General features: G+C 42.1%; 1 protein-coding gene across 5 annotated transcripts; it reads right to left on the reverse strand.

Annotated features, from left to right (window-relative positions):
* Window positions 1-5,338: 5,338 nt before the first annotated feature.
* Vgll2 (vestigial like family member 2) lies at window positions 5,339-13,211 on the reverse strand. 5 transcript variants are annotated; one of them, XM_076859799.1, is made up of 4 exons: window positions 12,938-13,211; window positions 10,318-10,627; window positions 7,764-8,285; window positions 5,339-6,398 (listed from the first exon to the last, which is right to left on the reverse strand). In XM_076859799.1, exons 1-4 carry the CDS (start codon window positions 13,016-13,018, stop codon window positions 6,358-6,360), a joined length of 954 nt encoding a protein of 317 aa, XP_076715914.1. In that variant the 5' UTR covers window positions 13,019-13,211; the 3' UTR covers window positions 5,339-6,357. The 5 variants fall into 5 exon arrangements, with proteins under 5 accessions (XP_076715914.1, XP_076715913.1, XP_076715912.1 ...); XM_076859798.1 differs by having other exon boundaries at window positions 7,764-8,288; XM_076859797.1 differs by lacking the exon at window positions 5,339-6,398 and adding an exon at window positions 6,481-6,539 and having other exon boundaries at window positions 7,764-8,288.
* Window positions 13,212-13,729: the final 518 nt, after the last annotated feature.

The following is a 13,729-nucleotide window of genomic DNA, read 5'->3' on the forward strand; positions in this document are numbered from 1 at the left end:
TTCTTACCAAAATCAGTCTGTTCACACCCTTCTGTCAGTTTCTGAGAGTAGAGAAGAAACTCCCTGAGGTAAAAATGAAATTTCACACGCCATAAAGCAAGGTGGAACAATTGTGATAATATAGCACTTTTACACAGTGCTTCCAGAGATATCAAGAAATTCCATAAAACAGCAGGTACAAACGTGAAAAAAAATGTCATAAAATGCTATGGAAAAAATATCCAGTTGCTTTCTGGAATATTGAGCAAAATGTACTAGAAGAAGAAAAAGGAAACAGGATTGTACATAGTAAAAGTAAATAGCAATAACAACAACAAAAAATAAACATTGGTTTGTTTTTTTTTCATCTTATTTATAAGCAATACCATTATTGGCTGATAATACATTTGCCAAAAAATGAGGGCAAGGCTGTTGTTTGAGAATTAGCAATAAAAGAAAGGAGTCTGTGACATTCTCACGGATGATCAAATCATAATTGTTGTTTCCATCAAATGCATCAAATGTGTGTTGAGAATTTAAAAAGCCTTAAATTTTTTCTCTCCTTAGTGAAAATTAATTTTGTTTAAAGTATTCTAAAGAAGCTTCCAAATTATAAGGTAAATAGTATACTTGCCTAAATGTAAATACAAGCAGAGATGGAAGTATGAATTTCAAAAAATTGATGGGGGCAAATTTTTCTGAACAGTAACTGTATCAGTGAAGTGGTACAAATAGTGATTGGAAATCAAAATTTTTAAGTTCTTTTGTTTTCTAAAGTTTAGTTTACCTTTAATGTAAATTTCTTTCATGTAATGATAATTGATAAACTTGTGGGTTTTTTTTATAGGAAATGAAAATGATGATGAGAGGAAGGATAGTTTGAGCTTTCCACTTAGACATTTTGAAACGTTGGGATTTAAGTAGAACTGGAGCTTACTAAGAGATTTTAAGGACAAAACAAAGGAATGGGAAACATGCTGCTTCTGTTTATCTAGGTGAAACAACTGAATTCCAGTAAAGCAGAGGAAATTTGGATATCTTAGAGATTAGCTTTTCAAAAGTAGACTGAAAAACTCAGAAAAATACTATTATTGAGAAATACTATCATTCGAGACTTGACACTCCATTATAGAAAAACTTAACTTTTCTCTTTTTGAGTTAACTTGTTTCTTTTTAAAGTAAAAGATTCCAGATGAAGGGTAACATGTTTTAATGAAAGTCATAATTATTCTAGTAAATTCAATATATATTTCTCTAAAGGCTAAACATTAATCTTTCAGCAAAACATTTTATTCTTTTTCCTGCAAGAAGGTTTGTCTCTCTCTTAAAGTCAACTTGGATTAGCACAATCACCTCTGCTGCCAGTGCCACTCAGCCTGGACGCAAGTTTGGAGGTCATGGCTGGAAACAACTGGGAGTTGTTCTAGGAGGCTGCCTTGCCTTTTTAGGTTATGAGGGTCTCTCTGTGTTTAGGATAACATGATTGACAACTCCACTCTAGCTCCAATTAGCACCCTATAATTTATTAGCTTCTGCTTTCAGATTATGCGTTAACTTCACAAATATTTCAACCACGGAAACAGAAGCTATCGAGTGTCTCTTTCCTGATCCAGCCCTCTGGGGCTGGAGTGAAATACAAGGAAAGAGCGGTACAGTTGGTCTGTCAAGTGAGAATAATCATTTGTGTCTGTGCATGTCTGAGGGCATGATGTCTCTAATTTCTCTTTAGCCTTGCGTGTATATGTGTGTGTGTGTGTGTGTGTGTGTGTGTGTGTGTGAGAGAGAGAGAGAGAGAGAGAGAGAGAGAGAGAGGAGAGAGAGAGAAAGAGAGAGAGATTGATTGATTTGGGATAAACAGATTTTATTTTGCAGATACTGTTTTTGTATTATTAGATTCACATTTATTTATGGATAATAAGGAAGAGTTCAGAAAATATGAAACTTGCTTAACTCTGTTGCTTGTGTAAATGTCATGCCTTCAATTACCTACAAATGGCAAGTGTAATAATGGCACTGTTCTTAGGATATTTATTTCTTTTCTCCAGATTTTAGGAGTATATAATAAATTCTAAAACTCTAATAAGGAAAAAATGGAATACAGGGAAAAGTCCTTAACAAACACAATCACAATATAAGTTATTTGCATGCAAATTGTCAATAAAGCAGTTTTATAAAGAAATCTTGTTTTTCAATTTATTTTTAAACACTTTCAAATATCTTCCTATTTCTCTCCTGTGCTTTGATATCATTATATGAATTACATTAAAATACAATTTATGGAAGTGGCATTGATATGCAAAGAAGTTTACCTAAGTCATATATTTTTTAATCTCCAATTCACTAAGCACTTAAAAAAGTGTTTCTTTGTTTTCTTGGATAGCACACATATGGGTGCCTATGCAGAAATGTAAGCTTTGTGATTCTAGTCAAGGAAGTTAAAGTTACCTTAAGACTTGATTCACCAGATGCAAGAGGGCACAGAAAATACAGTACTACTCAAAACAAGTGGGCAGAGCAGCTTTCAGTTAGTCTGAATCCCAACACCAACACTTCTACTCTGCCTCCTACCTAGGCAGGCCCCAATCAATCTTAAGGCAGTGCTAGAATTTGCCACGCATTGAAATAGAACTTCAAAGGGGAAATGAGACGGGGATAGCAAGTCCTTTTCAACTAAAGGAATAGAACAGATAGAATTCCCTGTAGCTGGCTGATGAGTTCTCAGCCAGAGGGCAATGGGCAAGAGGATTACTTCGTGGTGGAGAGACGTCTCTCCCCTTTTCATCACCTCTTCCTTGGCTTAGACCAAGTGCAAAAGGAAAGCTGTGGGTGAGGCAGACACCAGGGCCAAGTAATATGATTACAGGAATCTAATGTTTTTCTCAGACCCTCAACCAAGTATAATATATATATATAAACATCATGCTTTTCTAATGTCATACCTCATTTCCTCAAATGTCCTTTATTCGGCTACTAGAATCTTTAAATCTTCATGGTTTCACTAATATTAGCAAAGCAGGTATGGAAGTTCATAATTTATATGATTTGGTGGGTGGGCCTAGAGCATATCAGCTAGGACCACTGATCCCAAAGTTGTCTTCAATGCTTTTATTACACAGAACCAAATCTTAGATCTAGATCATCTTGCATTTCTACTTTAGGAAGGATAAAACAGCAAAATGCTGCACTTCAAGGGTCATCCCTGCCAAATCTCTGGAGCCTGGGCTGGCTCAGCAGTCTGAACGGTGTGTTCAAGACTACCCCAAAGGCCAGTTCCAGTGAATGAGTCTCCTCACCCGCAATCTGATATTCAGGTCAGATGCAGCTTAGGAGAAGTTTCGGTAATCAGAACCTCGTGGCTGGGAAAATGCTCCCTGAGGATTGTGACCACAGACCTTGTGAATGCTAACACTGGTGGCAGCAGGTAAAGAGCCTCTTCCAGTGGGGAATACTAGGAAGAGATGCCTAGCAGAGTACACTGCTATGCTTTCTTCTTCTATGACATTTATTAGTAGGTTCTGAAAATCACACGGGGACTTAATCCTTCTTATTTATGCCTTAATATGCCAGTGATCCATGCCAATGGAACATGGATTAAAAAAAATCCACAGAGAAGTCCAAAGTTAATTTTAGTAATTGCTTCAATGTCCAAATCTCAGGCTAAATCTTACAGGGCTTGGTTAGGTTGGGTGTGAAGAACTTCAGAGCAGTGTAGGCTGTTAAATACTGAAATGAATTAATAAAAGAAGCAGCAATAATTCCCTCCTGGAGAAGAATAGAGAACTGCATCCGACTGACTGGTCTAATGGTAATGCCATCTTATGAAGGATTTTGAACAATGTCCAATAATAGCTCCTTTGAGACCTGGGATCTTGTGAATGCCAGTATTTTCTTCCCTGCCTCTTTCCTCTTTCTTTATACATCTGTCGTGGAGAAGAAAAAAAGTTCAAAGTTGAACAGCAAAGTGAGAAATTATGACCGGACAATTACATTGCAGGGGTAACATGGAAGTGTCTGCACTTGGAGTCTGGGTTTGTATCTTGGTTCCTCCACTTACAAGTTTTATGACTGGGTAAATTATTCTTCCTCTGAGTGCCTCAGTTTTCTCATAGTAAGGAGATCATAATAATAAATGCCACATAAAAATGTGAGGATTAAATCTATTCATAAAGTCTTTAGATCATTGCCTGGCCCATGATAAATAATTAACATTAGTTATTATTTTCAGATCTGGAGAGTATAATCATACAGGACCTTTCATCTGAGCAAAACCAACAATATTCTTTTAATGATCATATTTACTTCACAGGTTCCCCCAAAATAAAAAAAGAAGATGGGTAACTCTGCCAAATTCATGCTTTGAGTAAGGTCCTTTAACTGCTTCCAACTCTTTGAGATTATGATCCAAGATAAATAATATTTGCCTCTCACATTACAATGAAGGTCAAGATTTGGACTAACATTTTTATGCTTCAACAATGTAAAAGGACAATTATGGTATAACATAATATCTCTCTCCTGGGTACTTTACTTGTTATTTTTATTAATTTATGGTGTGGTACTGGGGATTGAACCCAGGGGTACTCTACTACTGAGCTATATCCCCAGTCCTTTTTATTTTTTATTTTAAGATGGGGTCTCACTAAATTGCCCAGGCTGGCCTTGAACTTGCCATCCTCCCACTTTAGCTTCCCAAGTACCTGGGATTACAGGTATGCACCACCGTGATGCCTGGCTTCTCCTGAGCACTTTAGTAAAAGAACACAAATAACTTTAGCATCAATAGGGAGGAAAAGACATGAATCAATATATCTATCTATCTGTCTGTCTGTCTTTTCCCCTAGCAAGAGCTTTGGTCACTTAGCTTACTTTGTTAAAATATAAAACAACCAATATTTGAAAAACACTTTCAACTGATGACACCACTGTCGTAGAGGCTAGAATTTAGACAGTAACAGCAATTCCCTTCTGGAAAATAAAATATCTATATCTGACTGAATGGTCTACCTATAGTGCTCTGTGTACAGCCTCTGCGTCTAACTTCCTGAATACTAACAGAATAAGTCCTGTGCTTCCATAGACCATGATTTCCTCACCTGTAAAACAGAGGTGGGAAAGATACCTAACTGCCAATTTCTAGATTTGCTGTGAAGTGGAAAGGGATTAACAGATTTCAAAATATAGCAAACACTTACAAAAAAATGTGGTGTGTGTGTGTGTGTGTGTGTGTGTTGCTCATGATATTGCTGACATTAGATTACACTACTATAAATTATTTTATTCTAAAGAAAAACTAAGACATTTATTTTTATGAAACAAGACAGTGAACTTGTAGTAAATAGACATCTTTAATGTTTGTTTCTTCTTCCTTATCTCCTTCACCTTTGCCCACACACAGACCCTTTCCCCTGTTCCAATACAAAAGTGACCAATCACAACCTTCGAGACTGAGAAAAATATTTGAGATGTTGTTTACTCCATAGATGTTTTTTCCCCTAGTGGTGGGTGATTTCTTGTTCCTTTCCATGAAGACAGTTGGAATCTTTTATTGCATCTTTCATCTGGAGGATAAAGGGAGGGACAGAATTTGTGGGAGAGAAGGCAGAGCAGGGTTCTTCTTTCATTGTAAAATGTTCCTTGTAAAAAAGATGATATATATACATATATATATAATATATCCAGTGCAATTGCAATTGTTCTGCCAAACACTGGGAAGTGCCACCTTGGTCGATGTATTTCTGGAGTTTTAAACAGTTGTCCTACAACAGCTGCATTTCAGTAAGACTTGGGCAGGTGGCTCCAGATCAGCCACTTGCCACTCACATTCAGACTGAGGCTTCCATGTTCACAGTCCAAAGGAAAAAGTGTCTTTCTGTCTGGAGTGGGTGTTGTGGGAAGGAGATGGGCAGGAAAGAAGCTGGAGGCTGAGCCTTGAAGAAGGAAGAATTGGCTTCTTTTTACTTCTCTACCACAGTCTTTGTTGCAGATGTAAATGACATTTTTAAACCTGAGGATGTTGACATCAGTAGTGTAATGATCACACTGCCTAATCAAGTAATTCACAACAGCATAAAAAATATTTTTCCCATTCCATGAAAGCTTATGGTGTCATATCACCTGACTAAACAATCTCACCACAGATATTTCCAGTGATTTGGCCAAAATCATTGAAAATAATTCAGAGTCTCTGGATCTGCTCTTTTGGAAGAAATTAACTTTAGATGAGATTTCTGTAAATGTGCCTTTTAATTTTCTCAATACATGGAGAAGTTTGAAGTCTCTGCCTTCCCCCGTGTCCTCATCCACGAAGTGAGAGGCACAGATGCTGAGCCTCCATGGCTGGTCAGAAAGGAAAGGGAGGGGAAACCCTGGGTCAGCAGATCAGCTCAGAAGGGATGCACCACAGAGGGAATAACGAGGAGCTGCAAACCAAGATCAGAAGCTATTACAAACCCACTCCATTTCAGCTCTGAGTCACCAATTGCACTATGCAGAGACCTACAGGGAAGAAGTTGGGCTCTAAAACCAGTACAGATCCTTGCTTTTGTCCTGAGGCTGTAAACCTGAAAACAGAGAAGATAAAAGAGAGAAAGAGGAGGTGGGGAAGAGAGAGGGAGGAAAAGACAGAAGGAAAGGTGGGAATGAGAGGAGGGAGGAAAGGAGAAGCAGGGAGAGAGAGAGGGAGGGAGGGAGAGAGAGAGAGAACAAAAAGAGAGGGAGAGAGAAGGAAGGGGGAGGGAAGGCACAAGATATTTAAGGAAAAAGAAAAACAAACCACCACTGTTTTATTGTGAAAGTCACAGACTTCATCTAAAGGGGAAAGGGTGAATGGTAAATGAAAGTAAAATCAAAGCAAACAGAAAAGTAAATCTTCACCTGAGTGGACAAGACTACAAGCTAGTTGTTTCACTTTTAATATAACATTTTTTCATTTGTTTTAAAAATAAAAGAAAGCAAAAAAAATCCTCATTTATACCTTTCAAATTAAGTCAGAGATTTAGCATCTCAGAATTATCGTTAAAATCACAGTCTGTAAGTTTTACATTTTAAGATTCCTATTTAATTTGGCAATTAAGCTGATCTAAGAATCAAATGACTATCACTAGGAGAGCCCCAAGCAAGTCATAGAGTATTTTAAACTACACTCTCAGCAGGTACTCTAGATCTAGATCAGCGCTGTCCAATAGGAATACAGTGGGAGCCATAGGCATAATCCTAAATTTTCTAGCAGCCACATTAAAAAAAAAAAAAAGTAAAAAAGAAACAAGTAAGAATTTTAATAGTATGTTTTATTTAACCCAATATATTTAATATGCAACGTTTTGAACATATTTGAACATGCAAAATCAATATAAAAATATTAAGGAGGTGAATTTTACATTCCTATTTAGCACAATGTTTTTGAAACCCCAGTGTGTATTATGTACTGACAGCACATCTTAATTTGCCCTAGTCACACATACGAAGTGCTCAGTAGTCACATTGTGGCTGGTGGCTACAATTCTGAACAGCGCAGAGCTAGAACCTTCCCACCAAATTTTATTCAAAAAGAAAAGAGGGGAGGGAGTCTTCTGTAATATTTTACAGCCAGGTTAGGGCAGGGTCCTATTTTTTAACCCCGTCCACATCGATGGCACAGGGTTCTGTATCAGCTCAAACACAATCCATGCAGACTCTGACCACAGAGTCCCAGAGTCTCCCAGGACTAAAGGGGTCTAAGGCTTAGCCCAGGGTCGGGTACAGCGCTGGAGGGGCCCCGGAGAGGCTACACTCCCTCCTCCGCTTACCTGAGTCCACGCTGAGGCCCAGGCCCTGGGTCACGTCTCCCGTGGGGCTCACGAAGGGCCCCCCGGGTGCGGTCCACGCGCCGCTGGCTGGCTCGCCCTTTGCGGAGAGCTCGCAAGGTGGGCTGCCCGGCGCGGGGGCCGGAGCTGGTGCGAGGCGGGCCGGGCGCCCGGAGGAGGCAGGCATCAGCAAAGGACCGTAGCGAGGGTCGAAGTGCGGCGCGTAGACTTCATGCACAGCGGTGGGCCGCGGGTAGGCAGCGGCCTGGGCGCCTAGGGCGCCGCCCAGCGCGTAGGGGTGGTGGGGATGTGCGTGGTGCGGGTGTGCGTGGTGCCATGCCTCGGCTGCGCCCTGGTGCAGGTGGCTGTGCAGCGCCGCGGGAGAGTAGGGGTCTGCGGTGGCGAAGGGCAGCTCAGAGTGAGCCGCGGCCAGAGGACTGCCCAGAGGTGCGGGTACTGGTGCCTGGTACGCGCTGTTCCAGAAGGAGGCGGGAAAGCTGCGCTGGTTCATCGGGAAGGAGCTGTCTGCTGGCGGGGGAGGCGGAAAGGAGGAAACACAGGGCCAGGTCACTGCAGCTCTACAGGAACGCTGACCCACACTGCCTTTGGAACTGAACAGTCCGGCTCGGTAAGGGCGGGAAAGCTGCAACTGGGTGTGTGTGAGAGGCGGACCGGTAGCATCTGTCTCCGAGCTGCACCTTTACAAGGACGCAGCCCGTAAAAAGGAGGTCCCGGCACCCAGAAATCACCACAGCTGCTGGATTCCTCCAATTTTGCAGAAGTATCCTTAATGCAGAAACCGGACAGTGGAAGAGAGGAAGAACGGAGAGGTCCCTTCTGCCTGCACAAGTTTTGGGGAACAGGAAGCTTTACCCCACTTCAGCCGAGCTGCCTGAGCAGCCTCAGGGCAGACGCGACTTTCCTTTCTCTGTCCTCAGGCTCTCCTCAAGCTAAGACCCGTCCTCCAGTTGGCCGCCTAGCGATCTCACTACCTCCTCTTTCAGTCTTTCTTATTCCAGAAATTGTGCCCCTCCAATGTCTCTGATAGACTCGCAGTTCATCAACATATTTCGAAGTCTTGCTATTATTAGTTTTCTTTTTAGAAACCTTATTTCAAATATTTTTTCACCAAGAACTCAAGCAAAAGGGTAAAATAGATATATTAAAGGAGCTGTTGTATTATTTGCAAAGAGGGACATTAAGGGACAGGTTTTTAAATCCCAAATTTCAATAAACAAAGTGTCTGCATCAAAATAAGGACGTCAGGAAGAATAGTAATAGCAACAATAATAGTAATAGTCATTTTATCTGTTAATCCCTAATGCATGGTAGCATTTTAAGGGAACAGCGATTAAATTAATTAATTTTTTTTTTTTTTTTGCTTTTAGTAGGAAAGGAAAGACATACATTTAATTCAAAGCCCCATCCTCTGGGGGAAGCCATCTGTACTAAATATAAGAGAATTTCAAATTACTTGAAATGTATGCTAAATGGCAAACAGTCTTCCCCTTAAAATATTCAGGTAATTGGAGAATAATAATAATAATAAAGTCCTGTATTTAAACTATTTTTGGGGGGTCTTGTCTAAGGACAAGATTTATGCAAACTGCTAGACTCTTAGGGAAAAAGGGTGGGTGGGTGGGGAAAGGGAGCATCCTCATCTCCTCCAAAATGACAATTATTTTTAAACAATAAAGTCCTCATTTCTCAAGTTGGTACACATCAAAACTAAGCTCAGTGAGCAAGTTTATTAAATGTTTTCTCCTACCTTTGTCTTATTGTGAATAAAGGGAAGCTGAGATTTCAGAATAGAAGAGAGATTTGGTTGACTTAAGTAATCATTGTCTCAGACTAAAGTGGTGCTTTATGGGGAGGGAAGAAAAATCTTTAAGAGGAGATGTGTTGGGAAAACCACTACATTTGCTATTGAAAAGACATTTTCTGCTTCAAGATTTCCTAAGTAATTGAAACATGGCAAAAGGCATAGGTTGGTTTTAGGGCATGTTCTCCAGCAGACATTGCTTGCAGAAGGAGTCCAGGACTTCTGGGCAATTTTTTTTTTTTTTAATTGAAATTGGAAAAATGCCCATTAAGTTGTAGGTAAAGTTCCTGTGCCACTGAGTTTGGGAGGGTGTTGGAAACCTCAAATTTACATACATTCTAATGTTCCAGTCTTAAAGCCTTCTCTGATGATGGTTAGGATGGCAAGTGTTATTCTAATTTTAGAGACTAGTAAATAGTGACCTCAAAAAGGTTAAGAGACTTGCCCAAGGTCATAATGCTAGGAAGTGGTAGAGCCAACACATGAATCCAGACCTTTGAATTCCAAGACTTGTGTTTATTTCCAGGTCATTGCTCTGCTTTGCCTCTTTAAGAAGAAATATTATACCCAAGCCCTTTCTCCCCATCATTGTTCTTACTACTCTCCTCAAATGCCCTCTTTGCCACTTCTTTGACATCTAGTGTTCTTTCAGCTGCAAATCTTGGGCCCCTGTAGGTGAACCTCAAGTTGAGAGAGCCTTCCATCTATTCTTCCCAGTAGGATCCCCAAACTCACCTCGCCAGGGACCAGAGCTCCTTGGTGCTTTGCTGCTGGTACAGCTCGGGGAGTAGCTGCTAGGCTGGCTCAGGGCCCTACTGAAATGTTCATCCACCACGGAGCTGATGTCCCCCTGGAAATAGGTGAAGAGGACGCAGCGGGAGTTGATGTACTCTGCCTCTGGTGGGCGCTCTTTCTCTGGGCTGCCTTCCTCCTCTTTTATGCTGGCTGGGGTTTGGCTAGAAAATGAGGAGCTGCCACTGCCACTGCTGCTGGGGCTGGCGTTGCACTCTTGGGCTTCCTGCATTTTGGAGTAATAGGCTAGCTTCTGGAGAGAGAGAGAGAGAGAGAGAGAGAGAGAGAGAGAGAGAGAATGAATGAGAATGAGAATGAATGAATGTCAGTTTCAAAACAAATGGTAAATTGGGTTCAGACTGAACTCCCTCATCCAAATCCCTAAGGTATCCATGGGGAAAGTGGCATCTGTGTGTGTGTTTGCCTTGTGCCCTTCACATAAAACCAGCAATAGGACAAGGTCACCAGGACTTGCAACCTGCACCCTAGCAAGGGTGGGCTTCTTTAGAGGAAGGCTGTCATCCTTGGTACCTCTGCCTCCTTGAGTTACTACTGGATTGCAAGGAAATCTCTACTATGTGAGGATGATAGTTCCAGAAAGTGCTCAAAAAGTCAGGTTATGAGCTGAGTTTGACCTCAGAGCCCCAAACACACATTTTAAAAATCAGCCTCCAAGGATAAAGAGTACTTAAATCCAGGTAGGGCCTGACTGTTGCCTGCTTGAGAATCCAAAATAGAAGAACAAGATACAATATTAAACATCCTCATACTTTTAAAATTTTTTTTGGAAAAAAAAAACCCAAAATACAAAATACACTACCCACAACCGGGAATGTGAAAGAAGAACTGCCACAGGAAGTGAGAAAGAGTTTAAGTTAGTAACTAAATGGGTAAATGTGAGATGACATTGTGATTGGGGATTTAATAAATGCAAGTTGATATGTGTTTAGTTACCCATAAATTATCAATTTAAAAGTCTGTTTCCATTTTTAAACAGATCTTTTAAGTGAAGAAAAAGCAGTGCTCTATGAATATTTCCACCCTTAGTATCTCGTGAAAAGGAGCAAGAACAAGAAGGTTAACATCATGATTGTGAGGTTGGGTAAATCATGAGGTCTGACAGTGAGTTTATAAAACCAAGTGCAGCTGCTGAGAACATTTTCTTAGAAATGAGCAATGGCCTGAATATAGTGTTAAAGCATTCTGCAGGCAGAGATGGCCTTGGGGCGCGGGTGTTAAGTCATAGAAAAATTAACAGAGATCTTAGTGCAATAGATTGGTTCAGGGTCCAGGAGGAGAAAGGGCCAGACAGAAAACCAACCTACCTCTCTCCACCTTGCAATAGTTCTGTCCTGAGAAGGAGTGCATCTCAGAGGTTGAAGCAAAAAACAAATTTCAGTTATTTAGCAATGTTGCCACTTCCTAAAGGCCATTTTTCCACCTGGCTTTCAGTGACGTTTGGATGATTCCTAAAGTTAGCATTGCAACTACAAACTCCAGATTGGAAATTTTAAAGAGGGAAGGATGCGGGAAGAAAACTAGGAGCAAAACCTACCCAATCCATCGTTCATTAGTCCATTTCAAAGTAAACATTCTGAACTCAAAACTGATGAAAACGGTGACTGGACCATTATAGTGTATTTCAGTTTCCCCAAAGTGGAAGCCCAGGAACACATTTTCCAACCTAGTCTGGGCCCCAGGTGTGTGCTTTTGTTCTTTTCCCACAGTATCCTAGGTTTCTGCTAGATCAGCTGAGGAGATGAAGGAATCATTGACTAGATACAGCCCAAGGAAAAGAAAAATTGGTGGAATTAAATGAAACTTGAAGAGTTTGCAGGACCGGGGTTAAGTGGTCTTTTAAGTGAGTTTGTTGAAGCCTAGACTGCCTGATTCAGCTACCCAGACTTAAGAAATGGGAAGTATTATCTATGAAGCTCGATCAGTCAAGCGCACCCTGCACCCTAATGATATTGTCTAGAACCTAGCAAAGCAGAGATTAGGAAACCAACGCCTTCTTTGCGGTTCTGGAATTAATTGGCCCAATTGCCTGAGAATTAAACTGGAAGAAATTATTCCTGAGATAAGTAAGCTTACATAGACAATAATGCAAGGAGCCTTTGCATCTCAGACCTAAAGACAGAGACTGGCCTTTGCTTTTGATTTTGTTGCCATTCTCACCTTCAGGACCAAAGTTTGGTGTTCCCCGCTTAAGCTCTGCCTGAAGGCCCCCCGCACTGCACTAGGAGTCCTAAGTCCGACAAACTAAGAAAATCTATCCCGGATCCTCCTCTCATTATTCACAGGAAGACTCGGGTGCACATAAGCAAGGCTTAGCTGTCTTCCCAAGAGAGCAAACGGGCGAGCTAAAGGGGTTAGCTAAGTGAACAGCCAACTGGATGGCAGCGCGGGCAATCCCCACATCCCGGCGGCGCCAGGGGCTAGCCTGAAACCCTGGACACCCGAAACACTTCGGACCTTGGGGAACCAGCGGTACTCGGAAGATCGGAGGAGGGGAGTCATCAATTTTCCAAGTTTTGAGCCCAGACCCTAAGGAGAAACGTACCTGGTGATAGGGGGTGTAGGCGGCTGCGAAGTAAGGCTGCGGAGGACCATAGACTTGGTACATAACATCCAGACAGCTCATGGCTCCCCGCCGCGGAGACGGTTAAAAGTTTTTTCATTAACTCTGGTTCGGCGGAGCTCAGGGATGCTGCATGGGCGGCGCTTGGGTCTGAGCTCCGGAGTCATCTGCGGCGGAGCGAGGGCCGGCTCGCTCAGCGACTCGGGATCCAGCTGGCTCGCTCCCCTCCCACTCCTGCAATTTTAGCCGGGGCTGCGCTCCGGGACAGAGCGCCTGGGCTCCCGCTAGTGGGCATTTAAACCCCACGTCCCGCGGACGTGCTGACGCCACACCCCGGTCTCCGAGGGGGAGGGGTGGTGGGGGGCGGGGACCTGGGGCCCAATGGATAACAAGGGCAATCAGCCTAAGGGGCCACCGGCGTGTTTCTCAGAACTCCTTGCAGCAAGCGTGAGGCCAAGGGTGCCAGAGACTGTGGGATCCCGAACTTGGGGCCCGAAGCTTTGCACCGCTAGTAGGGCTTTCCTAGCCTAAAAGGAGTTGGGTGGGTGGGAGAAAGGGGAGGAGAGGAGTGGGGTGAAAGGGAGACAGGGACAACCGGGAGAGAGAAAGAAAGAGAAAGAGTATGAACTCCGCTCCTACAGAGAAAGAGTAATTGGGACTCTTACATTCAAAGAGAACGAAAGTCAGGGAAAATTCTGGTGGGAGAGGCTGATCCTCACATTGGAAACTGAGTGTGTGGGTCTGGGAGTGGAAAGGTGCAGCAGATTCTCTGCT

The sequence above is a fragment of the Callospermophilus lateralis genome, chromosome 6, assembly GCF_048772815.1.
Source record: "Callospermophilus lateralis isolate mCalLat2 chromosome 6, mCalLat2.hap1, whole genome shotgun sequence".
In the NCBI taxonomy this organism is placed as follows: Eukaryota; Metazoa; Chordata; class Mammalia; order Rodentia; family Sciuridae; genus Callospermophilus; species Callospermophilus lateralis.